Source organism: Haliotis asinina, chromosome 5 (assembly GCF_037392515.1).
Source record: "Haliotis asinina isolate JCU_RB_2024 chromosome 5, JCU_Hal_asi_v2, whole genome shotgun sequence".
Lineage (NCBI taxonomy): Eukaryota > Metazoa > Mollusca > Gastropoda > Lepetellida > Haliotidae > Haliotis > Haliotis asinina.
The window spans coordinates 74,137,105-74,165,055 of NC_090284.1; the positions used below are offsets into that span (position 1 = coordinate 74,137,105).

Below are 27,951 nucleotides of genomic sequence, written 5' to 3' on the forward strand. Positions count from 1 at the left end.
ATGTAAGAGCTGTACATGCATGGTCACCAACCATTTCCAACTGGAAGTATTTACGGATATGTAGCCGGAAGTATTTGAAGATATCTTGACACCGTTACAATTCAAGATATCTATAATACATTTCAAGATATCTCTAATTCAATTCAAGATAGCTTCAAATCAATTCAAGATATCTGTAAAACAATTTTAGATATCAGTAATAGCAAGAATTGAAGATATCAATAATTGAATTAGAGATATCTCTAATTGAATTGAAGATATCTGTAATACAATTGTGGATATGTACCGATCATTTCAAGATATCTAGAATTGAATTCCAGATATGTTGAATTGAATTCAAGATATCTTGAATTAATTTCTAATACAATTATGCACACTATGATCGTAATTGTTTTGCAGATATCTTTAAAACATTTAGAGATATCACGAAATATCTTGATATCTCTATAACATTTTGAGGTATCAATAATTCTATTTTGGATATGTAAAATTAATTAGAGATATCTTCAATAATTTACAGATATCTTTAAATCATTATTGATATCTTTAAATATAATGCTGATATCTTTAAAACAATTGAAGATATCTGTAATTCCTGAATAAATGTGAAAACGGCTTGCCATATGGGTACACATGTCAAGCATAATCCCAAGATGTGCATTTTAGGGTTAGACTGAGATATGAAGTGTGCCTAATGAGAATATCCGCTGAGAAGTAACTTTATGTAACCTTGACCTTTCGGAAGAGGACAGAGTCGAGTAAACTGTCATTTGACCCAGCTGTGTGTGTTTGTCTCTTGTATGGCATTTTTTGTGGTTTCCATGGAAACATGACTTAGCTGTGACTGTGAGGATGTCACATTGTCCAGAACAGATCTCCAAACTATACATGCTAGCTTTATCAAAATTGGTACTCATATCAAGCCTGATCACTAGAATTGCCTTTTTGGGGATTAATTTGATTTTTTTTTTTTTTTTTTTTTGTGCGTTTTCCATGGAACCTGACTTTGGCTGTGGCTTTGAGGATGTTATATAGTTCAGAGGAGATAGTTCAAACTTTAGCATTATCAAACTTGGTACACATGTTCACCATGATCCTTAGATGTACTTTTTAGGGGTTACATCACTGTGTGAATTTTACAAAACTATAACATTGTTCACTATTTCTTCACCAAACTTGGCACATGGATAGGTCTGGTCCTACAGTGGTGCCTTTTGGTATGGTTGGCTATCTGAATTTTTTTTTTTTGCATTTCCATGGCAACAAGTTCAACCTTGATGGTAGTGTTCTTTTCTGGAGTAGAACTGTAAAACTTTACAGTACTCTCCTTCTCTGCCATATGCACATTAAAACATTAACATACTGTAATCATAATTAGCAGACATAGTCATGAAGAGCATTCTGCTGTTGCATGGGATATTGTTGACTTTGTCTTTTTTTGTGTGTGTTCGCGTTTGTACAATGCGCAGTTATCAAGTGAAAATATATACTAACATGAACACATAAGGGTCATTGTTTTATGTGTGTAGGACAGTTTGAGGGTTTTGTATTGTTCAGAACTACTGTTCATTGCTGCTTGCCAAGAGTGACCTTTTGAAAAACAAGGCTGCAAATGCATGTATTATTAAATAATTGACAATAAATAATTGCCAGTATTTTTGAATGGCAGACAAATGGATTCTGACCTGTAGGAAAGTAAAGGAAATGGACATTCTTAATAATTTGTTTTATTTCCCTCTTAAAGAGCGTGTTGATCCCTCATTATAACAAATATTCGCTTCATGTGGCATCTCAGACTATGTACAATAATAAATAATTTACATCCAACATAATGTCAAAGCAGAGCTGTCAATTATCTTGTCAGAATACCAGAGTGGCTAAAATATACCAGTGCACCTGGCTGCTGATATTACTGCCAACAGTTGGACAGTTACTTGTTTCAAGCACAGCTGGTTGCACCAAACTATAAACATACTTCGGACAAACATGCAGAAGCACTTCATTGGATCAACAATGAATCACAGAGCTTTGAAAGACATGGCATGTTTAACACTGCTTCACACATATGTACCACTGCTGAGTAAATTCACAGAAGAGTTATCCTAAAACATAAACTAGTTCAACTTCCAAGTGAAATATTATAACATAACAACGATAAAGAAAGCTGGTAACCCTATTGGTGTGAAAACAACATGACAGACAGCTTCATCATCAGAAACAACACAAGGTCACTGGTTCTGTATAGAGCCGGAGTCCAGAGATCAAGCGTGTTTTGGGCACAGATAGTACTGCAAGGTTGTTCAGTCACATCATCATTAGCTGTTCATATACTGTTCTTGTTCCATGAACACTGAGTATGATTAGTATTACAAGAACTAGTGTTCTAGATCAAACTAACACAGTCAATCTACATTATACATCCATAAAAAATCATTTGCTAATGTGATATTCCCATTTTCAAAATGACACCTTAGGTTGTACCATGAGATTTATACACACGTCAATGCCCATTCAACCTCTGGGTTTTGAGGCCTAATAAAAATACTGCCCATGAACAAATTAAATTAAATGGTTGTTGTCCTTGAACAAAGTATGTCATAATACAAATCAAGACCCACTGCTTATCATTATGATTAAAATGTTACGGCTGTTATAATGCAGGTTATATCTTGGTGAATTTGAGAACAATACCTGACAACTCATTATGTGAGGAGTCAAACTCCATTAATGAAAATGAACAGAGACCTAATAAAACATTTAAAAATGGCTTGAACACCACTCTTGCACACACAGACAGAGAATAGTATTTGCTATCACATTTGTACTGGACTCCTATCATGTCAGAATTAATGTTCTGCAGGGTGAATCATGACATAATATTGAGAGCCCAAGTCTTCAAACCTTCACACTGCGGAACAGAAACTGGCTATTGTGTCTCACACACTGATGAACAGCAACCTACTCCATACTTTTACCATTTTTGTGTACAATATCTAATAAGTTAAAGAACAGACATATTGTGACTTTAACACCCAGAGTTGGTTCATACAGGTTGTCCTGCTGTCTTGAAGACACAATACTGAGAGAAATCCACAATATTTTACCTTCAAGGAATGAGTGCCAGTTCACTTTCTTGTATTCTGTTCATCATCTATAATGATTTAGTTTGATTGCCATGATATCCTTTGAAATGTGGATTGTAGCATGTGTGAACAATATTTTAATAATGGCTTGCGTATGTGAGATCTGGACATTTGTTCACAGATGTGTTGATTAGTCAGGAAAATGTGTCGTAAGTTTAATCAATAGTTGTTGAAACACTTCAATGGAAGCATAGCTTGTCTTGCTTGGTACACCCACATATCTGAAGAGAGTGACACAAACATCTTGGAGAAACAATCTTGGGAAACTAAACATCATAATCTGTGGAAACAGATTCCAGTTTCAGGTCAAGAGGAGGTAATTCCTTTGTAGGCATTTCTGGAACATATGTACACCCCCATATTATGCAATGTTTGACATGACTCCTGTACATGAACCCACTAACATGATTCGTCAGTAATGGCAATAATCAACATGATGGAAGAAGCAACATCATGTAACAATATCGGACTGTTACTTAAACAACACAACCCCACTAAGTACAGAGCCAGGCTCATCTATTCAGGGATGGTGATTTTCTGCTGATACGTGCATTGATTTCGCTTCAAATTGATCAGATCTGGAAGTCTGTATCTGTATCAATGCGGTTGAGAAAACCTGACTCCCATTCGATGACACAATATTAGGTTACAGGTGAAAACCGATTTCCCTGTTGCTATCCTTGTCTGTTGCATATTTCCCATATCAAGCACTACTGCAGCATCTTTGGGGCAACAACAGTGAAAGTCTGCGAGCTGTGCTGGGCCTGAAGCAGCATTGTCATGGTCATCAAGGGGCGGCCAATTTTCATATCTTGGTGTTGCACTTGTACCTTTGGTCTGTGTCCTCACTTGGCCAGCAAGTGGTCAATCTGTAACACATTCACCAAACACATTCAGTCCTGTGTTTCCTGATCAAGAGATTCTGTATCTATTCAGTATTTACAGCTTAGAGTTACTCAGATGGGATTGACTGGAGGGAAAGTTTCACACATGAAATACTGCACCCAAATATCCGTGCAATTTTACGTGGGGTCACCACTGGTCACATACATCTATTCCACTCCTCATTTTATGCTGGCCATTCTGAAGAATAACTTGTAAGGACTAGTATTTGCATTTTAAATTTGTTGTAGGACTGTATTTTTAAATTTGCTGACTGTGGTACAGAACAGTTACTCTGACAAATGATGTTTGTGAGTGTATGTTTAGTTTAAACAGCAGTCACTGCTAACACAACATAACTTAATCTGGTCAAACGGCTGAGTGAAAGAACTGATCTACACTATGAGGTCACAATAACCAAAACTAAAATTGAAACGTAATTTTACTGGAAATGTACATGTAATCAAGTTAAGTTTAGTAAGTTGAAACAACTTGACAAAGAGAGCATTTACTACCTTGAAAACCTCGATCCAGCAGGTCTACTGACATCTGTGTTTACCTAAACCTTGTACACGTCCTTGACAGCCTCCAGATCCAGCAGGTCTACTCAACACATTTACAGGTGTTGACAGTGATGTCCCCTTACCTGAGCCTTGTACATATCCTTGACAGCCTCCAGATCCAGCAGGTCTACTCAACACATTTACAGGTGTTGACAGTGATGTCCCCTTACCTGAGCCTTGTACATATCCTTGACAGCCTCCAGATCCAGCAGGTCTACTCAACACATTTACAAGTGTTGACAGTGATGTCCCCTTACCTGAGCCTTGTACATATCCTTGACATCCTCCAGATCCAGCTTGAGCTCCTCAGCCTGCTCCACCTTTTCCCCATACATCTGCAGCAGGGCATTGTATCGCTGGTCCAGATCCTGGGGACACGAGTCAACAGTTTATCATACTGGGTACATCTCTAAATCATATGCAGGGACACACTTTACACTGAACACATGATGTCATAATAAGTCTGACTGATGTCATAATAAGTAGTTTGTCAACTTGTGTAACATCATGTATACAGTCAGGCTTGGGTAACTTGTTGTTCAGGGGATGAGCTAAATTGTAGTTCCATAGTCACAAAAGGGAGACCATCCTTGCAACATGTCACAGGCTGACGTCCCGCTGATGTAATGCGTACCACTAACTTATTACAAAAACCAATGACCATGAAAGACAAAAAAAACACCATCTTGTTTCATTTAGACAATATCATGCATAAACTTTGTTTGAATTATTAGTCCTTTATTTGTAAATATGTGGCAATAATAACTTCACACACTATCTACATAATCATTAGTGTACATAATGATATAGATAACAAAACAAAACAAGAGTCATCAGAAGATGACATATCCCGACGGCCCCCACATGTTTGAAAGGACAAATAATCTGAGAGTTACTCATTGTTTTTTTTGACGAGGTTTGAATTATTTCCATGGAATTCATGAAAATTATAAATGCCACATATCTGTAACCAGCAAAGTCACAATTTCATATATCAGCCAAGATCTGTTGAAAGATATGAAATGGTTTTCGAGTTGTGCTCTGGGAACAAAGCCCACCCCTCCATTTTGAGACTAAGTCCGAAACGTTTCCATGGAAACCAAGAAAATAATAATTCACAAAAACCTTTAAAAACCAAAAGGCACCACTCTGGGGTCTGCCACACATGTCTAGAAAGTATTAGGAAGTTTTTGAGTTCTATTCTGGAAATGAAACACACCTCTCACTTTTGAGACTAGGTCCAAAACGTTTCCATGGAAACCGAGAAAATAATACATCACAAGATCCTGTACATAGCAAAAGGCACCATTTCAGCTTCTGACCGATATATCTACCAAGTTTAGCAGAAAAATACTGAACAGCTTCTGAGTTCTGCTCCGGAAACAAAACACCCCTCATACTTTTGAGACTATGTCCGAAACATTTCCATGGAAACCAAGAAAATAATAAATCACAAAAACCTGTAAATACCAAAAGGCAAAACTATAGGTTCAGACTGATATATCTACCATGTTTTGCGGAAAAATACTGAACGGTTTTTGAGTTCTGCTCCGGAAACGAAGCCCATCCCTCCATTTTCAGACTATGTCTGAAAAGTTTCCATGGAGACCAAGAAAATAATAAATCACAAAAACTTGTACATAGCAAAAGGCACCACTTTAGGTGCTGATTGATATATCTATCAAGTTTTGCAGAAAAATATTGAACGGTTTTTTTAGTTCTGCTCTGGAAACGAAGCCCATCCTACCATATGGCTAACACCAAAATGTTCCATGGAAAAACAAAAAAAATATAAATGCCAAAAATCTGAAAATAGCAAAAGGCACAACCATAGGCTGAGATTACTATATCTATCAAGTTTGGTCTAAAAATATTGAACGGTTTCTGAGTTATGCTCCGGAAACAAAATGATTACGGACGGATGGACAGACGGACAGACAAGGCGTTGACTATATCCCCCGTGTTACATGCCATGGGGATAATCAGTGACATCACTCAAGATATGGTGGTCCCTTATTTATAGTGGCCTTCTTTTGGTGTGGCATGAGGTAGGATTGCATCTCACATGTGTGTCCAGCTCCTAGTCAACATACCCTGTATTTCTCTTGCAGTTGTGGCAACTCGTGCACCTGCTCTTCAAGTTCTTCATTCTGATTGGTCAGATTTACTAATTCCTTTGCCATTGACTCACGGGTTCTTTCAAGTGATGCAATTTCACTCTGCAAAAACCAATAATTGAACTGAAACTTGATTTTACTACATTTGACAAAAATTCAAACAGAAGACTACTGACTATTCCCTAGCTTCTAAACTGCCAGTTAAACAGATGTACTTGTTTATCCAGTGATGTTATTTGGTTATTGTTTGATGCCTCATGATCAACCAGTCATAGAGTCTGTGTTGATGGAGATCAAACCCTGAATCACCACAGGGAAAATTGTAGTCTAAATCACACATTTGTTGGGCAGAGTCTCCCACAGCTGTGTGAGGATCCCCTGGTCGTGGGCTACATAATAATACCAAGTGTGTCCCCAAACACTGATTCATGTGATTGTCAAAGTGGTCTGCAACCTGTTTCAGAATTTGCAATCCTCCAAAGTAAAAGACTGTTAAAAAGTGATATTGTCCCTAAGTATTAAATTTGTCAGAATAGCAGAAAACAACATGGTCACCTGTAGTTGAATGATCTCTCCCTCTCGCTGCTTCAGCTGTGACTGCAAGTTCTCCAACAAGGTAGCTGCCCCACTTTGCCTCAGACTCTCATACAGGTTCATCTTGCTGCCGTTGGGTGATGATAGCATCAGCGTCCGCTCCAACAAATCCTCCTGCAGTGTACAACACAAGATGTTATACAGGATCCAATACTATGACACAATTCTTGTGATTATTACAGGGAAACAATTCTAACAACATGACGCACCTGTGGCAGGACAGGAAGGTACTCAGGGTGGGCCTGGAAGCTGCTGACACTCTCCTGTCTGGACACCGACACTGGCGAAGGGGTACCCCGGGACTTTGGACGTTCTCGCTCCTGGAACCATTATATCAACACTGTTTGTCTGACCTTATCAACAATGGCTACAACAATACCTACTGTAATTTTACCTTAAAGGCAGATCATAAAGCATCATTGTCTGTCCAAGGCCACCTACACTTAACAAAGTACAATAACTGCTTAAGTTTATTTCCCCAAACAACATTGCTGCCAAAACAGATGTCAATCAAAAGTTTTATCTGTGATCATAACAGCTCAGTCACAGGTTTTACAAGGTCAAGGACGTGTGTGAAGTTCCTAATGCCCTCTCGTCCCTGCTTACCATCAGTCTAATCTGATCATCCATCATAGCAACCCTCTTCTTCTCCGCTTCAACTTTGGACTTCTCCATCTCCACCTGCGTCTCCAGGAACACCTGAAGCAGCAACATCAATCGATCAGTGTCTGGTGTACACTAAATACCCTTTCACCTTCCAAACATGGTGGCATCAAGTCAACACAATGACTTTGTGGAATAGAGAGTTGATATGAAGGACTCACATCATGGTTCAGTAATATTCTGTCCTATTGCTGAACTCCACATAATTCAGTGTTACTTCAGCTATATGGTGCCTGCTACCTTGACAGGATACAACGTGCAATGAACAGGGTTGTATCATCCAATCCATATCGTTATCTCTAGTCTCCCCACAGGGCTACAATGTATGAAGCTTATTTCTGGCACCACCTACATTGTGATATTTCTGAAACATGTGGCATAAATCTAGTCTCGCTCGCTCGCTCTCACTCACTCGCTCGCTCTCACTCACTCACTTACTCACTCACTCACTCTTACCACAAACACCTACTTTGGAATGACCTCTGGGGCTCTACACTACTGAACATCATCTCTGTATCTCTCCAGCACTCACCTTGTCTTTCTTGAGTTCATTAATCTCCTTTGACAACTTGTTCTTGACAGCATCAACCTGAGCCATCTCACTGCAACCAACATTCAACACATTGATCTCTAAGCAGAAGTATCATTACTGACAATTAGCATTGTTATTCCATCAGTTTCTGGTCCATCAGCGTGAGCAATACCTGAAGTATCCCTTAAAATATGAGCGTATCATTCAACTATTTCATGCCTATGTAAACATATGAACTGGGAATTTCCATTAAGAAAATATCTTCATCACAGAATGTCACAAAAATCTTCTTTACAAGACAGGCTAGTCATCAGTGTTTGTAAGAAACAAAGAACCATTTCATACAAAATCACCTGTGTACATATTAATTACAAACTTTACCGATTTAACAAAATAATGGCATGCTACATTTGGTCAACTGACTTGAGTTTCGATTCCTCTAACAGTTCAATCTTGGCCTTGTCCATCTCGGCCTGTGCCAGGAGCTGTGACTTCTCCTGCCGGAGCCGAGCTGTTTGTGACTCCAGTGTTGACAGGCGGATGTTCTGCTCCATCAGCTTCTCACTCACAGTCCTCTCCTTCTCCACGGCCACAGCAAGCTGGCTCTGGGCCTCTGCTGCAGGAGGAGGTCAATCAGTCAGTCAAAGTTTGACTCAGTGGTGCAGTTAAACTAATGTTTGTTAGTCAAAGTAGTAGGAGGCTCAAACCATCGCACACTGTTGATGCAAGAATGGTACTGACTAACATTCCTACAATCCAAAAGGAATGAAGTAATTTTAGAAACATACAATAAGAATGACTGAGGTCAGTTATCTCCATTTATCTGGAATCCCTTTCCACATTAATCCTGTTGACATGTCATCACTTGTCCATTTCAACTTTAAAAGCAGAATGGATGTGATGGGTAATCGTAGGTCAAAATTAAGTTTCTTATGTTTTTCAACTTATCACATGTATGTTTAGAAAAAGCAACAAGTTAATAATAGCAGAGATCATCCTGAAGTCCCTTTCACAGGCAAGCCATGGACTCAATATGTTGTGTGTGAACATCCTCACTCACCCAGCCTCTCTGTGATGTTGCGTTCCACCTTCTCCCAGGATGAGGATTGTGCGGTGTAGTTGGCCTGAAGGTTTTCTATCTGTCTCAGAAGCGGTCGAGTAGCTGGGATCAGGGAAGGACATTGTGTCATTTTCACAATGCAAACAAGCATTGTCACTAAGGTGATATAATACATTACAGCAAATTATTACATCAAACCTAAAGTAATGAAAGTGAAGGTAATATAGAGAAGAAAATTGTAATTTAGAGAAGTCTTGAAAGTCTATGAAGAAAATCCAGAGAATCATTCTTGAGATATCTTGCTGATAAGCTTAACATTCAGGTTAACATGCTGAAATGTTCAAAGTGTTGCTGTCACCTTGAAAATTACATGAAGGTCGCTAATATCGCCTAGGCCCTGCACCTTTCCTAGATTAAGCTTGGTGTCAAATATGAAGAAAGCCAAGACTATGGTTCTTGAGATATGTCACAGACAAGCTTAACATGCAATTCAACATGCTGAAGTCTTCAGTGCCACTGTGACCATGAAAAATTAAGTGAAGGTCACAAAAATCAAATTGGCTCTGCACTTTCCCTAGATAAAGCTTGGTGTCAAATATGAAGAAAATCCAGTGGATGGTACTTGAGATATTCTGCTGACAAGGATATGTTAAAGTCATCTTGTGACCTTGAAATGAAGGTCAAGGTCACCAACCCTGACTAGGATCTTTCTTATGCTCTGATGAACCAAGGTACCAGATACAAAAAGAATCTTGTCAATGGTTCTTAAGATATTCTAATTTGTACGTGCAGACAGAGCCTAAATCTATATCCCCTATATAACTTCACATGCATCGGGTGCTCACTGGGAAACTGAAGCTTCTGTGCAAAGAAACCAACACAAAAGGGAAGATGAAATGAGGTCTGATGCTGCATTTAAGACTATTGATTGTCTTTAAGGCTGTGATGACACATATGGGTAAATCAAACTGATTTGGGAATGCAAGGTGAGCACTGAGCGTGAAGCTTTCGCTGTACCAGTGAAATTGATGAATGAAGTGGGTCTACAATGAACTTACCTGATGATACACTGTGGGACAGTTCCTGGGTTCTGGCCTCATCCTCCTGCAGTTGCTGGGAACAGAACATATATTCTGTAGATTTCACTGTCTCTACTCTCAACTCACAAACCCTATGCAGATCTACCCATTGCATACAAGACATACACCCATGACACATGATCTGCAGATCAGAGATCTCCCATATGACTCCCCGTCTGCAGAACAGAGATCTCCCATGCACCCCTGACTCATCATCTGCTGATCAGAGATCTCCTACGCACCCCTGACTCACTGTCTGTGTATCAGAGATCTTCCCCACAGCCATGACACACCATCTACAGAGATCTACCACTACAATCCTTGCATACCATCTGCCGATCTGAGATTCCACCACACCCCTCACCCACCATCTACAGATCAGAAATCTCCCTGCACCCCTGACTCACCATTTGCAGATCAGAGATCTCCTGTCTGAGCATGTCTTCCCTCCGGTTGTGATCCTTCTCCATCCTGGCCATGGTAAGTCGGAGATCCTCGATCTGCATGATGAGGGCCTCCCGCTCCTGCTTGTGTTTCATCTTCTCATTCTCCATGTCCATCTTAAGAGCCTCTCGCACAGACACCTCCGCACTGAGGGCAGCCTCTTGGGCTTTGCTGTCCTGGGCTGCATTCATTTTGTGCAGGTCGGCAATCTCTCTAGGAGGACAGATGTGAACCATATGAGTCAAAGAGTTACGGATATTGTGCATGCGACGATACTGTGAGAAAGACTGAGGTCCGATCAAGAAGGTGTAGCTTCATCTTGTGTAACATCAGGAGTATAGCACTAAACAACATACTAAAGCTAGCAGCAGTACAGTCTTTGCAACACTTACTTGTAAGCATTCTCCAGTGCTGTCTGAAGACTCCTCTCCTTCTCCTGTATGTCATCCTGCTCACTCTGTGGAGACAAATACTTGAAGAATTACTAAGCAGAGGAGCAGAAAGACACTACTATGCCTGAATTCATTAACAAGGGGCAGATAAACTAAGTGTCGACACACACATAAAGCTAACCTCCTGATGCTATAGTTGTTTATTTCTCACATTATGAACACATTGTGTTTGTAAGACTATTTCTTAACAGCATTCTAGCAACATTCAGCAAGTCAGAATAATGAGGGATGCAAGGTTGGACCTATTCTGCTTTGTTGAAAACAAACAGAATATGTTCGATATTGACATAATCTATGTGCACTAGGATTTGATCTGTTTCTGGTTTGACCATGGGAAGGAACTCTGCTCAGTGAGCAGAATCATAAACAGCCTTATTGGTGCCACAAGAACTTGAAAGCCGAGACAACAAAAAAAAACTTTAGGCATGATACTGGTTTGGATGTTTTTGAAGAATTTCCTACTTAAACAATCCCTGCACTTTCTCCTCACCCTGAACTTCAACAACTCCTTCTCTTGCTTCTGGACAGCATTGTTGAGTTGATTGATAGCCTCTGAAACAAAAGGCTACTGTGAACATCCAGAGATGAATCAATCTAGTTTTCATAAATAACTGGAAAGTCCATGGATTGCTGTTAACGAAAACCAATCATATATTCTGTTCTTTCTAACCTGGAGCATGCTTACAATGTAAGAGCATACCACCAGCTTTCCTTACCCAAATCTGTGCCCTGACTTCACCTGTTTCCACAACTGTCTCTCAGAGTCACTAAAGTCACTGACTATGTAATAGTGTATAGACTGCATCGATAACTGCAGTTTTTCATTTCAATTAGTTCTGAAAGAATTGTCAGAACTGTCCTTTCGGGCTTAACCTTAGTTTTAAATTAGTCATGACAGGGTGTAAACATACAAGATGATCTTGACCGATAACAGGTGAGCATTTGAAAATGTGACTGTATCCTAACACATGCTTTGCATACATTTCAGTCACTTGTGATGTCATGTTATGGAGGAGTTCCCTCATGGTTCACATTACTATCTAGGAGCAGATGTCTTCATACAGAGAACTATAATAAAAGATGGGACTTAAATGAGTTTGGTGAGACACCACCTACCGATCTGCTTCTTCTCCAGGTCATCCTTGGCTTCACACACCTTGTGCAGGTGCTCCAGCTCCGTCTTCTGCTCCTCCAACTTCTTCCTGTAAACACACAGCATACAGTCAATGTCATCACTACACAGTATACAGTCAATGTCATCACTACACCGCATACAGTTATCACTACACAGCATATAGTCAATGTCATCACTACACAGCATACAGTCAATGTCATCATTACACAGCATACAGTCATCACTACAAAGCATATATTCAATATCATCACTACACAGCATACAGTCATCACTACACAGTATACAGTCAATGTTGTCATGACACAGCATACAGTCAATGTCATCACTACACGGTATACTGTCAATGTCATCACCACACAGCATACAGTCAATGTCATCACTATACAGCATAGTCAATGTTGTCACTACACATAGTCAATGTCGTCACTACACAGCATACAGTCAATGTCATCACTACACAGCATACAGTCAATGTCATCACTACACAGCATAGTCAATGTTGTCACTACACATACAGTCAATGTTGTCACTACAGAGCATACAGTCAATGTTGTCACGACACAGTATACAGTCAATGTTGTCACGACACACCATACAGTCAACATCATCACTACACAGTGTACTGTCAATCTCATCACTACACAGCATACTGTCAATATCATCACTACACAACGTACTGTCAATGTCACCACAACACAGCGTACTGTCAATGTCTTCACTAAACAGTGTACTGTCAACGTCATCACAACACAGTGTACTGTTAATGTCATCACTAAACAGGATATATCAATGTCATCACTACACAGCATACAATGTCATCACAAAACAGCATACTGTCAATGATGTCACTAAACAGGATATGTCAATGTCATCAGGGGCGGTGGGGTAGTCTAGTGGTTAAAGCGTTCGCTCGTCACGTCGAAGATCCCGGTTCAATTCCCCACATGGGTACAATGTGTGAAGCCCATTTTCTGGTGTCCCCCGCCGTGATATTGCTGGAATATTGCTAAAAGCGGCATAAAACTAAACTCACTCACTCACTCAATGTCATCACTACACAGCATAATGTCAATGTCATCACTACACAGTATATTGTCAATGTTATCACTACACAGTGGTTTCAGCATGTGAGTCAGTTGGGATTCATGCTGCGTGACATATGCACTACTCTAACAGCATTTTAGCTGTACACTTCATCCAAATGTAAGATGAGAGGATGAAATCTTAACTGGGAGAAGCTCCAAGTCAAAATGGTATATTACAAAATTCAATGTACCATATGACATAGGAATAATCCACTTACTTTTGTGACGATAACACTGATTCGTTTTCCTTCTCCTTGCTCCTCAGCTTCTTTATAATGTTGTTACTCTGCAGTTGTTGTTTAGACAACTTTTCCCCTGGAAAAGAGCAAATAGATATATAATAATACAAACCTTCACACAACTTTAGAAGTTGTTGACACAGAATAAACATGACATCAGTATCCACTATACGTGTAATGTGAGTGACTAGACAGCATGTAACATGTTGCTGGGGTACAACGGCCCAACATGGTCTCCAGGGCCACACACTGTTAACACCAGATCCTCACTCTAGTCACCTTCACAACTAGTATGGAGCTCAGCATATGGAGTACATGGACTACAACATCACTATAAAGCTTCATAACATCCACAAGGAAACAGGAATGAGGAAATACTGAGGAAATATACAGTCCTGCCATCCCCACAAGGAGAGAGGAATGTGGTCCTATACTTTGTCTGAACCTATAACCCACCTTCCTGCAGCAACTCCGCTATCTGCTCATCCTTCTCCTCCAGCAGACGCTGCTGACTCACATCACTGGCACTGCAACATCACAACATCTTCTGCATGCTATATACTCACAGTCATACCAAATACCAATATACTTGCAATTATCAAAATACAAATGGTTCCAAGATGTTCTAAGACAATGTGGACAATTTTAGTAAATTTGAGATATCTATCAAACGTGAAAATACAAATACAGTGGATGCCCTCTCAACCGGCAGCCATCCAATCCAGCATGCTCTCATTATCGACACTTGAATTTGGTCCTGGCATAAGCCACTTAATCTATGATCAGCTACACTCGCTCTAATCTGGCATCAGTCTATTCCGTATTTCTGCATGAGAAAGACTGCCCAATTGACTATTTGTACAGCAACTAACCCTGTCTAAACCAGCATCCGTTATCTTGTCTCATTACTTCTGTTGATTGGCTATGTCCTTAACATGTAACAACAACACAGCGGATTACAACTGGCATTAAGCTTATTAAGCACTATGAATATTATGCAAAATGCTCACCATATTAAGATGGCTAGACAAGTCAAGTGGACTAGATTGATAAATAAAGAATTGATGTTGTCCAAAAGTCCTCTAATGCAATGCCCTCTATACCAGCAATTTTTGCCAGTCCCAGTGAATGCCTGTTTAGAGGACAACATCCACTGCACTGTACCATGTATTGTTTTAGCCAATGATTCAATAGCAATATATATAAAATTGAAACAGTTCCATATCACACTGCTAAAAATACCTTTTCTTCAGCTCATCTTGTGCAGTTTGAAGCTGTCGTTTCAAAGCTTCCTTTTCCTGAAAACAATTATGCACAATGTTAGCATGCCATGCCACATTACACAAAACAATTTTGAAACACAAACTGACAGACATACATTCCTGTTATGAAATGTATTACAACACTGTGCATAACAGAGTGCCAAAATATAAATTGAAAAGTGTTATTTAACTCCAAACAGTCAAGTCATGGAAGGAAAGGAAGGCTACTTCATATCAGTGTCAACATTCTAATAACTAATGACTGCCTCCAACTATGACTGAACCAAGTAGACAAGTCAATTCTTTGTCCCAAGAATCATGTAACCTGACTACCTAAGTACATGACATTGTAAACACCCTGCCCTTTAAACTATGTACCTTGATAGAAGACTGAAGTTTCTTCTCTGCCTCGGACAGTCTCTTTGTAAACTCTTCTGTGAGGATGTTGAGATCGGTCATTTCAGTCTCCCGTAGCTCCTCTACCTGTTGCAGCTGACTGCAATCATACAGATAATGGTAATGAATTATTATGACAGATTATGGAAATGAACTAAATAGAAGAAACCATACACAATGGTGAAATGGGTGGCAGCAATCAACCCCATGTGATTTCTTACAAATACTTACATGATGCTATATCTCAAAAAGAAGCTTTGATTATTGCTAAATTGATATTATTATTATTAAAATTATCTTTGTTGCCTCCCAAGGATGCATGGACCTACCTGCGGAGGATGCTGTTTGTCTCCAACAGGTCGTTGTTATCCTTGCTCAGCTGCACCAACTTGTTCTCCCTGTGCTGTAGGACCTCCGCCTGCTCTGCTAGCTTCTGTAACATTTATGGCATACTGCAACCACTAAGTCCCATCTGACCACACAGACTACTGTTTGTCAAGACATGCCGTGACATGCATGTGAGAGAAATTCTCAGAAATGAGATGGTGACATCCACATGAGCCTGTTGGCAAACAGATAGAATGGCATTATACCACACAGGACAAAATAATGAGAAGTTATTTGATGTCTCCTTATCACATGGAAGCAGCCACGATCTATGCCTCATCAATGTCAAAAGCAGCTGTGAATATACAGTCAGCTGACTATACATAAAACACATCAAAAGCTACAATGTTATGCTGAATAGAATTCTAACAAAACTAAAAGGCAATAATACACATGTTTTGTTGTCATTGAGGAAAGAGAAGAACTTTTTGGAAAGTAAACACTATCTAAGAGAATGAAAGGTTACAAGGACCTTGCTGAGAATTGAAGAAACAGAATAATGGTGCTGGATTTCAAGCTTAGACACATTATTTGCCAGAAATATGATAGCGGAATGAAAATGGATAGATTTGAAACATATAATTTACATAAAACATGTCCTATCATTTCTCCATTTATTCTGCAGGAACAAAACAATATTCTTAGTAATAGTCTTTTTCTAAGGCAAAATATATCTCATCTGACCATTTTCTTCAAGGTATTTCTACCTGCTTTATCAACACACAAAAATCGAGAATTTAAGTGATGGTGTACGTCATGTAAAATATCAAACTGCCAAGAATATGCAAAGATCCTATTATTCATCTCCAAATATACTCATGAGCTCAATTTTCAGATTAACAATTAATCAATTCAATCGATCATCCAATAATATGATCAATTCTTTTCAGTTCTTGAAAGCAAAAACTGCCTACAAGTACTATGTATAGAGACAGATAGATGACTATGATGCTATAAGGCTTAGAGAAGCCCAACTTCACCCCTCATGCTTACAGATGAAGGTCCTTTTCCATAATGACTTGTTATGATCCCAAATGACCAGCCCTTGTTGGGCATTCTATTTACAAGGAAACTTAAAGCACTTAAAATGGCTTTCTGAACCCAAATTTTATTCAAGTGATGATGCTGAATTTTGATCCCTTGATAAATCAGTTGTCCCAGATACACCTGTCACCTGATATGTTTGCACTTTCATTCACCCCATTAACACATACAGCTATTTAGAGACATGTGTGTGAAATAATGTCAAATTTGCAGTGCTTCCACAGTTCAGCATCATGAGACTCCATTATGACTGTATGAAGGCTCTCCAAGCCACTGCATCCAAACTAACATTTTGTCAGTGGCATTACCAATATAACGTATACATCCAGCATCACTGGCACAAGGACAGGCTAAACAACCAGCTTCATCAACCCTGCTGACATCTGAGAATTGGGCACATTGTAAATCTCACCATTTATAACACATTACATAATCACCATTCACAGTGGTACTTTTTCTATGTTTTGTGAAATGTTCACAAAATTTCAAATATAATATTATAGTGATCACTGATATCTGTATGTCATCGAGATGATTATTCTGAAATGTTGCTGATGACCTTTTAATCAGTAAAAAAGTTAAGAAAACATGCAAACATGAACGCTGAAGTAAACATTTTGCCATGTTGGACAGTGCTTAGAAATATAAACTGTATTTCTATAAGAACTGTATAACATGATTCAATATAGACCATGCCATGTACTTCTGCAGTCAAATCAAACAATTATTCTGATAGTGCCCTACAAAAACATGCTCATTTCATCAATTTTATTACATATGTATAGCCACATTTAAATGAACATGGAAAAGTCCAAAATTTAAAATATGTTCATATGTTTGAAATATCAGTTTAGAATTACTGTAAATTGATGCCAAACTGATGTCCCTGAGTCTAAATAATATATAATTGCTAATCTATTTCAAACATTATTAACGTCTTAGAACCACTTGTTTCATATTCTGTCAGAAAGAGTCACTGTTACACAGGCATAGTTTTCCTTTTGTCTGGGAATGGAAAATAGGTCAGCTATTTTTTTTATCAACAAAACAATGCTGTCTTTATCTAACATCACCAAAGACATAAAACACGCACAATGGCAAATACATTTTTGTCATTTTTTAAACATAAGGCTTGTTCTTCCTTAACCCAAAATTAGTTAATGTACTCCTTCTGAAGTAGGAGGCCATGACAGCCTGCGAACTATGTTACATATTAAATGGGACCATCCAGGTTATTATCATGTCCTCTGTCATGTAGGATGATTTCATAATTTCTATATTTCAAGATTCTGCCTAAATGTATCTACCGGAGTCATAATGACTTGCTAAGTACAGCAGAGTTATGCCCCTTTTGTTCATGCATGAGTTAACCTCTGTTGTCATTTGCCAGCCAAGAGGAAAATGAATTTTCATCACTTACATGGACTGTCTTTTTACATGTAAAATGCATAATTATATACATAAGCATACAAATCCACTCCATATATCTGTACAAAAATGTGTGCCAGAAAAAGTAGTGTTAGCTCAATGATATCTCATGTATAGTTTCATTTGGTTACCTCCCTTGGAAACAATATACTAATGTCGAGCCACCCTGTCATTGTTGAATACAGCTCATGCTCAGCATCAGGCATTGTTATAACACATATCATTTATACTGACTGGTATGATGACCAGACAGATGCTCTATCCACTTGGCCACTGGAGCAGACGGTCGACACATGTCGTATGCAGTCATCTGATAACGTGGAAGTTTGTAAGGGCTGTTTGTGTGCCTGCAGTGTAACATTACCTCATAAGGTAACAAAACTGGACATAACTTCAGGTGATGTTAGCTACTTTTCTGACATCTTGTATTTTAAGTGCTAGGAGTGTTATTTACATGAAAATTTAAATGTTTTAATGATCGTATATCGGTATGTGAGCATTCGACCATACACACACTAGCAGAAACACAAGCAAAATAATTACCAGCACACAACTAAAAACAAAACTCAACAAACTCGTGATATTGTCCACATAGTCTAAGCCAGACTTTAACCACAGTCAATTCATACTCTGCTCCAAAACGTAACATAAAGTTGCAGAACATGTACATAACACTAGTTCAAGTAAATGTCAACACAACAAAATGTGAAAAGATAGCTGAAGGGACAAACATGCTAACAAAACAGAACTTCGTATCACTGTTCTTAAGTAACATTATCATCATTATTTTCTATACCATATTTATAAAATTCCAAACATTAAATATCTATAGACAATACCAAGGACACATTTCATTACTGTCGGTGAGCCGACGCAGCACTACAAAAACTAGATGACTATTTTGTTTGTTAGTGCTGTTAGCAATGATGTCAAAGAAGAGGCTATACCTCTGTAACTAACATCATTAACTCTAGTATAAAGGTGACCTTTAGTCCCTTTGTGAATGTTACAAAGTAAATGGTCATCATTATTGGAACAGCAAATAGACATGATGGAATGTGTGAAAAGAAAAACTCGAGATGATTACCTTTATTATTTCATGTTGCTGTTGGGTGGGTACACCCTGAAAGTTCAATTCAGATGTGTTTGGAAGGTTTTAATCAGCTTGAATTACTTATGGTCATTGAGCATCTTTACTTTATAGTCATGTTCACTGGAAAAGCGACAAACCCAATTAATTTAAATTCAATATCTAGACCAAGTCATGTTCTCCTTTCATGTGCAGGAATTACCTCAGTTTATCTGAAGTGGGCCAAATTTAACCTGGATGTGGTTTATGACATGGAAGATGTATTTCACCAAGGTAGGATTTTGAAGCCCTTTTTTATATCTATTCTTGATGCAACTGTTTATAGAGTCTTAATTTAGCATCAGAACAACCATGGTAACATCTAATTGTATGATGCCTTCTACACGAAATGAGACAATAATTTGGTCTTTTATAGAAAAGGAATAAAACAACAACCATCACATTGGGTCCCTGCTCTGCCCCAACCTACATACTAGTGGACATACATGAATATATCTGCAGACCTAACTAAGGACCTGTCCGAGGGTGCTGTGTACAACTGGGTGACAGCATGTTGGTCCGTACAACTGGGAGAGATGTCTTTAGTCAGGAGTACAACTGGGTCAAAGGGTGTTGGCTAGGTGTACAACTGGGTCTGATGGTGTTGACTTGGCATACAACTGGGTCTGACGGTGTTGGCTAGGTGTACAACTGGGTAAACGGGTGTTGGCTAGGTGTAGAACTGAGTCAGAGGGTGTTGATCAGGAGTACAACTGGGTCAGACAGCATTGGCAAAGAGTACAACTTGGTCAGACAGCATTGGCTAGGTGTACAAGTGGGTCAGACAGCATTGGCTAGGAGTACAAGTGGGTCAGACAGCATTGGCTAGGAGTACAAGTGGATCAGACAGCATTGGCTAGGAGTACAACTGGGTCAGACAGCATTGGCTAGGAGTACAACTGGGTCAGAAAGCATTATTTGGAGTACAACTGGGTCAGAAGGTTTTGGCTAGTGGTACCACAAGGCATGAGAACTTGAATTACATCACATCATTACTCACTTATGACATTCAATCATTTATGTTGTGGAATGGGTCTTACAGCTAGATGCTGGTCGGGGCGACAATGGAGGTCTAGCTACTCATAATGGTTATTATGTTATTTCTTCAACAATATCAGAACTACTGTGGGTCTGCCACTTTTCCAAACTTTGAGGAAACAAAAGTGAAAAAAATAGTTCAAAACTATTATCTAAGAGCTAGAATATCAGCTAACCTGTTCTCAATTCTGATTAATGAAAACATCAAAATGTTGAAAAGAAAGATCTATAATATATTCATCACATTCATTTACATAATTCATACAATATTTTCATGAAGAGGTGTTATATTACCCTCAGGTACCACTACCAGTCACATCAACTGTTCACCTTACCAATATTACATCTGTATCCTTTCTAATTTACTTCAGAGGTGCAATATTTTACACTTAAACGATGAATGATTAATATTCTTTTCAGCCTTGTTACAAGTGCAACTTAATTCAGTAGGAAGCATGTAAATACACAGATACCACAATAAGTAAATTATCAGATTTTCATTTTCATCAAACCCCATAACCATGTTAACTAAAAATACACACTGATTGAATATAAAAATAGAAACCAACTAAAAGCATGACTGGGTGGCATATATTCCAAGGGAAATATGTGCCAATGTTCTCTTATTACGAGGATGAAAATCTAATTACTAACTCATTGTGGTCTGAAGAGAGAAACCAAGAAGCCCCATTATTCCCTGGACTATTATCACTGGCAGTATACCACAGACATGGCACCATTGGAGATATACCCTGCTTGTGATATAACCCAGGGCAACAGCAGGTTATAAATCCTTTACATGAAAATTACCAGTGTAGACTTATGTTTGATACAGCACAACAATGTTGTTATGTTGGAAAAAAATCTAGAATATATGATGACCTGTGAATTTAAGGTCACAATGTACATAAAACGTGAAAAAGCACAAAAAAGAATGAGTGAGTGAGTCTAGTTTTAGTAATATTCCAGCAATATCACAGCAGTGGACACCAGAAATGGGTTTTGTTACACACAACATAACCATGTGGGAAAGCATAGCCAAGACTTCAGTTTGACCAACAAATACTTGAACCAACAGGCTTCTCCACTGCCCACACAAAAATAAAACTAGCAACATGTGTGAGCCATTGAGTGCATGTTCTTTCTTATGAAGTCAGCACTATACCAGCTACATATGGTTCCCTGAGTAAAACTGAGTTTGGGCCAGGAAAACCAGTTGTTGATAGAATGAAAATAATTACTCAGTATTCAATGTAAACTTGGCAACCACCTCATAATGAAACCAAGCAGGGCATTCTGGTGACAGTGAAGCTACATGGATCAGCTAATTGCTTCATGTTTCATTGTGTTAATATCACTATAGCATCACATTAGAGGAATGTGTTAGTCCTGCAACACAGGTAATATAATGTGTACTGCATTTCTGTGTAAATGCAGTGCTTGCTAACACAAGTGCTCTTCAACTGTTGAAGACGGGACACAAATCTTGCAGAATCGAATGAAAATAATGATGGTTTTCTAAACAACTTTTATAATTTGCTGACAAATGTTATAACTAAATTCTACATTGTTGATGTGTTTTCCTATTTACTTTGGCGCAAGTTTGAGTCATTTACCATTATTTGTTTTTGAGTTAGAGTGCAATTCATTGGGAAGATTTAGACTCAAATGGACTGTACAAATATGGATTCCTGTCAAAGGGAAACAGAAGTTCTATGTAGGGTTAGAAAATACAAGTATGGGATTTTTCTGTGATATTTTGCTCATCATATATATTATGTATGTCAAGCTAACAAAATTCATATTCTTCTCTTAACACATCATTAAAGAACTGAAAATACAGAACTGTTACATTTAGGTACATTTTACAACTAAGAAATAATCAAACCACTTTTTACAGCCTCAAGAGATTTGTATTATATTTTTGTATATTATCTACTTGTTTTTATATATTTTTTGTTTCAAGTATGCTACATCACAAAAAACGCTTTTTGAAAACAACAGTTCCAACTTACTGATTGGCCTGGCAGTTCCAACTTACTGATTGGCCTGACCGTGCTGACAGATGGCCAACACTTCATGTATTTAGTTTAGGATATATTTTTGTTATTTCATTAGATATAATTGATTACATCAACAAGTTATAACAGACTACGTGCCCACATTACAAAGCAACTTAGTGCTCATCTCATCCTGGACACTCCATGTATTAATCATATGTGCAACAAGTGGTCTGCTGACAACAGGTTAAAAAGCATGAAAAGCATGGCAGCTCCCAAAAGTGTCAACCCAGCTGGTCTTGTACTTCTTTTGCAGATCAACATGCAATATGACATCTGTTGTTTCATACCCTCAGCCCAGAACCCCAGGGGGAAAGTATGTGTAAAGACCAACAAGATTGTAGGCATTGTTTTCAAGTAAGTGTAAACATGGCCACCCAGCATCCCTCATCACCGTTACACTACAGCAGAGGAAACAGCACTTAAACTGAAAGAATCAGATGTTCTGAAATACTTTTTTAACACCTATAACAAATTGGCACAGTCTGTTTCCTCTGCTGCTGGTGTATCAGTGATCTGTTGAGGAAGCGAGGGAGATAGCGAGCAAGGCATGACCTGAGAAACACCCTCACATACCTGGAGCAGCTTCTGGGGGTGGTAGGGGTTGTCAATATCCTCCTCCGTCACGGCAGACAGGTCAGGGGCACGCAGATCTATCAAACATTGCATAGCAATAACACCACCATGTCATGTCTACTTTACTGTCTACTACTCAAATGAGTTTAGTCTCCTTATTCTTTCATGTAACTATGAGGCATAACAGGTTTACTGTAGTAACATGCAAAAGTTGTGGGGGTTCTTAACTTCCTTTGAGTAGTCTATCACATGATTGCTAAATGGATATGGTGATGTTCTACAGTAATCTTAATGTTTCACTCAGGTTCATGACTTCAATATTCCTATTATCTATAGGTATATTTATGTATGCTCGACTTAACAAACCTTAACTCAGAATCTTTTTCCATGGCCAATAAAACTAAGGTAAAAGATGGCAACTAAAGATGGCCGGTTCTTATCAAAGGTTTGTATCAAAGTTACTCATACCAAATGACACAGTTTGATGACTGAATTGGGTTTTGCACACTTGATCATGATAATGATAATAATTCACTTGTATAGCACCTAGTATCCATCTGACTAGTTGCTCACTGGATGCTGTAATCAGAATCTGATTATCATTACCTCGGATAACTCAAACTGCCTCTTAGGCGCTAGAAGGTCACAGGACCTTATCTCACCGGGTACCCATTTTCTGTTGGGTGAACAGAGGCAAATTTGAACAAACTCACTTGCCTAAGATGAGACCATGTTTCCCATGTGCTTCGTTGTGGGGCACGACCGAATTCCTCGAAACTCTCAGGAGTCAAACTGCCAAACACAGTCACCCATCAATTGACTATCTGAGTTCGACAGTGCTTAACTTCAACTAATGGTGACCTGAGCTCTACGCACAGGACCACTCGCCACCACAAAATTTAAACACATAACTACAGGTCGGAGAAAAGAACACAACTGTTTTTTCTAAGCCACTGACAGGATTCCCCCAATATCAGCTGACACCAACAGTTCCTCACCTTCATCCCCAGACTCAACATCCTGTCGCTCCAGACTGTCTCGGCCAGGGCTCATCTGATCACTTTCTCCTGCCTTGCTGTAGGTACTGCTGCTGGACTGACTGTCTGTTCGCCGGTGACTATGGGTCTCCCTGTCTCGTCTTCTGTCCACAGTCTTCTGTAGGGCTATTCTTAAGGGCGACAAGTCAAATGGACGTTCATTCTTATCTCCATTTGGAGTTGGTGTTGATATGATTTCAATGTCAGATGAAGTGGTTGTTTCAATGTCATCACTAGACTCTTGTCCACTGACACTTTTATCAATCTCAGACTCCACTTTTGAACTTTCAGATTTTTCTCCACAGGAATGATTATCACTTCCGGAATCCTCAGGTTTGGACACATCCTCCATAGCTTCTTCCAACATATTTTTCACAAAGGATGAATTGGGAGAAGTTGTAGGGAAGCTCTCATCACTTTTCTCAATGTCATGTTCATGGTCACTGTCACTCTCTCTTTCTACAACAACACTCTGACCAACCACTGTCTCCCCAGACGTACATGTGTCCATACTACTGTCAAGCTTTGAGGCATCTGACGAGTCATTCCCACTGGACTGCCCTAGGTCAATCTGATCCTTCTCCAGGAACTCCCGCTCCAGAGCACTTGCATCAGCTACGTCGACATCTGATGAAATACTCTCCACTGAAGGTGTGTCCACACTGCACAAAGTGTCCATGTTATCCATAGGTGTCTGAATCTGAGTGGTAGAGATGTTGATGTACTCTGAAGTGATTTGTTGACTGGATATAGACTGAGGAGGGCTGCCTTGGTAGTCAAGGTCATCCTGACCAGGACTGGACAGAGTGATTATGGAAGCTTCTGATGATAACGGAGTGCTTGGCCCAGTCTGTTCTGCATAACCAGACGGAATTTCCAGGACTACTTTCTGTGATATGTCCAGACTACCTTCAGTAGAAGATACGATTGTTTCATTTTCCCCAACAGAAATAATGCTTTCATTTCTAGCAGAGCCCATATTGTCATCTGGTACTATGGAATGATCTGGTTCGGAAACACTAGAGCTTGGCTGAGTGGTGTCATTTTGGTCACTACTTGATGCTACCATTGAATCTCCAGTAGGGACTTTCTCAAACATTTTCACGTCATGCACATCACGATCAGAAGTATCAAAGGATGGAAAATCCTTTTCAATCAAACGCCCTTCCTCATTGACACTTTTATCAGTCCTGATTTGATCCTTGCTGCTTGTGGAATGCTCATTATCATCCCCATGCTTTTCAGCAGTCCCACATTCCTTCTCAGGTGAAATATCACTTCCTCTCTCAGGCTGAGGATCACTAGCCTTGAGGTCAAATGCTTCCATGTCGCCTGAGGAATCTGCAGAAACCAAGGTGGTAGCATGTGCTTGCTGCAACAGCCCATCCTCCTCCTTCCTGTTACCTTCATCTTCTTCAGATTTCACAGATTCTGTAAGAGATGATGTCTCACTATCTTTACCAGCAGCCCCAGACATACTGGATCTGGGCGATTTCAATGACTTTTTCTGTCCAAGATGATGAGGTCCACATACCTGTTGCTTATCAGGACCTCCACTTTTCTCATCAGTTTTTGACTTTCTCCCTTCTTTAGTCTTTGAGTCTCTAGAGGTCAGTCCGCCAAGATCAAAGCTTGACCATGATGATGGTGTCTCACTTTCAGAATCTTTTTCTGATTCAGATTGCCCACCCCAGCCAAAGTTCCAAGAATTAGGTGAGGTGGCCTGTTTTCCTCCTTTCTCTGGTTTCTTTGCTGGTGCACTTTCTGCTCCCTCTGCCTCCTGCCCAGCTCCAAGCCAGGAGTTCCAGAAATCCCCACCACCTGACCCAGATGACTTTTCTGTAGTCTTCTTTTTGCTAGCTGATGCAGCCTTTGTAGCGGCTGAATGTTAATAAAAGTTAAATTAATCATTTTGCATACATATATTTAGAGTAATATATAAATTAACAAATACAGGCCACACTTGAAAGAATAAAGTTTTTCAGCAAAGCAACTGGTTCCAAGGCAAAGACGTTTGGATGAAACAATACAAACTGGTACTCAGTTGTCAGGATTATACAACCATAATATCCTCAAATGCAAAGTCATTTTGTACTCATGTATGCTTTAATGGACAACCATGAAAAAATCATTTCAAATTGAAGTTAGAAGCTAATTGTTTCCAATGCAAGCCAAAAAAGGGACCTCAACATTGAACATTCAGGATGTTCAGTAATTGTCACAAGTAAGCATGGTAAAGTACCTTGTGCTTTTCCATCCTCTTCAGTTATGTCCAAAGCCTTGTCAATGGTCTTCTGAGCATTCTTCAGGGCCTGAGAGGCCAAGTTGGTGATGTTACTAGTGTCCCACCAACTCATTGTACTCGTATAGTCAACCAGGTATCACTGGAGAAAGAGAATGTTTCTGTTATGGAATATTACCAAAGAATGATAAATACTGATGTTTCGGTAACCATCTAAGATTTACACTTCATTAAGTGATCATAAAACCTTTAGAATGGCACAGTTTTTGTGTTCAAAATCCCCTACAGATATTGTAATAATGAATGCTTATATCAAGTATCTGTTTACATGCTCAACTATTATCATTGGATCATATGTATCATATGTTTTCATATGTATGTTCATCCTGATTCCGGTAGGCATATGGGTCACAAACACATTGTGTGTGTTTGGATGGTGGCTTGGGTGATTCTATCTCTTTTCGACTAAAATAAGCTGCAGGGACAAATGTAAAAGCAGTTTGTTATATTCATCAGTTTGCTGTGTGTTTGTTATGAATGAAGTTCTATACGGTGAACATGTTAAAAGTTAACTATCATTCATGATATATTTGAAGCAAACAATAGCAAGAAATGGGTCAGCAGTGGACCAGCTGAAAATGAGTTTAGTGTCTGAAACTGTAATCATACTGATAGTTAAAATCGTCTCGGTGCTAGACTAGTTTGTCACGTCATGATACACTGTGACATCCCAAACAGATTGTCTCCAGCAGGTAATTGCCAAGGCTCAAGTTTATCTTTGCTGCAGTTAAGTAGTCTACTGTAAACAAACTGGTAAACTGTATCTGAAAATAGGGCCATGATCTGTTGAAAGCTGTCATTATCATCCCAACCTAACAGCGGAATAACTGAACAATTGCATACATAGTGTCAAGCGTCCTACAAACCAGCAAAAAAATATAAAGTACGTCCAGCAAGTGACATACACAACTTAGTGCATCGCTAAGCCTCTGGTGTCGGTGTTCAACTTCAATACAACTTGAATACAACTTCCAAAGCCCACCTTTTCGATTTTTATGTTTACGAAATTATTAATCCACTGGACATTTCTGTTTTAATCTTTACAAAATCATAATTTTATATGACAGACAAATTGCAAGGAAGGAGGCACATCAAATCACACCCCAGAAATCATAAAAAGAATAATCACTAAATTACCGTTTAGGAACTGGAGGCGATTGACGTGTTGACATCCATGTCGGCAGCCATTACTATTTGACGTTTCATATCTCGAAGGTGCGAGAAAAGGGAAAAAAATGAATCACGAGCACGCACTTTTTGTTATTCAAGGATTTCTACAGCATTATGTCATAGTCGGTTTTACA

At 39.0% G+C, this 27,951-nt stretch overlaps 1 protein-coding gene across 2 annotated transcripts; it reads right to left on the reverse strand.

Annotated features, from left to right (window-relative positions):
- Positions 1 to 1,709: 1,709 nt before the first annotated feature.
- Positions 1,710 to 27,858, reverse strand: LOC137285249 (TATA element modulatory factor-like). 2 transcript variants are annotated; one of them, XM_067817558.1, is made up of 24 exons: positions 27,785 to 27,858; positions 26,588 to 26,729; positions 24,307 to 26,226; positions 23,309 to 23,385; positions 19,593 to 19,628; positions 15,976 to 16,079; positions 15,629 to 15,746; positions 15,231 to 15,286; positions 14,445 to 14,515; positions 13,968 to 14,064; positions 12,646 to 12,731; positions 12,020 to 12,081; positions 11,470 to 11,534; positions 11,041 to 11,290; positions 10,613 to 10,667; positions 9,555 to 9,656; positions 8,918 to 9,110; positions 8,495 to 8,564; positions 7,906 to 7,998; positions 7,509 to 7,619; positions 7,261 to 7,413; positions 6,682 to 6,807; positions 4,846 to 4,956; positions 1,710 to 4,012 (listed from the first exon to the last, which is right to left on the reverse strand). In XM_067817558.1, the coding sequence occupies exons 2-24, from the start codon at positions 26,700 to 26,702 to the stop codon at positions 3,989 to 3,991; spliced, it is 4,095 nt and encodes a 1,364-aa protein (XP_067673659.1). In that variant the 5' UTR covers positions 26,703 to 26,729; positions 27,785 to 27,858; the 3' UTR covers positions 1,710 to 3,988. The 2 variants fall into 2 exon arrangements, with proteins under 2 accessions (XP_067673659.1, XP_067673660.1); XM_067817559.1 differs by lacking the exon at positions 19,593 to 19,628.
- Positions 27,859 to 27,951: the final 93 nt, after the last annotated feature.

Excerpts from the sequence above, each read along its gene's own strand:
- LOC137285249 (XM_067817558.1), bottom strand. The coding sequence starts at position 26,702 with ATGAGTTGGTGGGACACTAGTAACATCACCAACTTGGCCTCTCAGGCC. Across the intron at positions 8,565-8,917 it reads TTAGAGGAATCGAAACTCAA|TGAGATGGCTCAGGTTGATG; the intron begins GTCAGTTGACCA and ends TGTTGGTTGCAG. Across the intron at positions 7,620-7,905 it reads ATGATCAGATTAGACTGATG|GAGCGAGAACGTCCAAAGTC; the intron begins GTAAGCAGGGAC and ends TAATGGTTCCAG.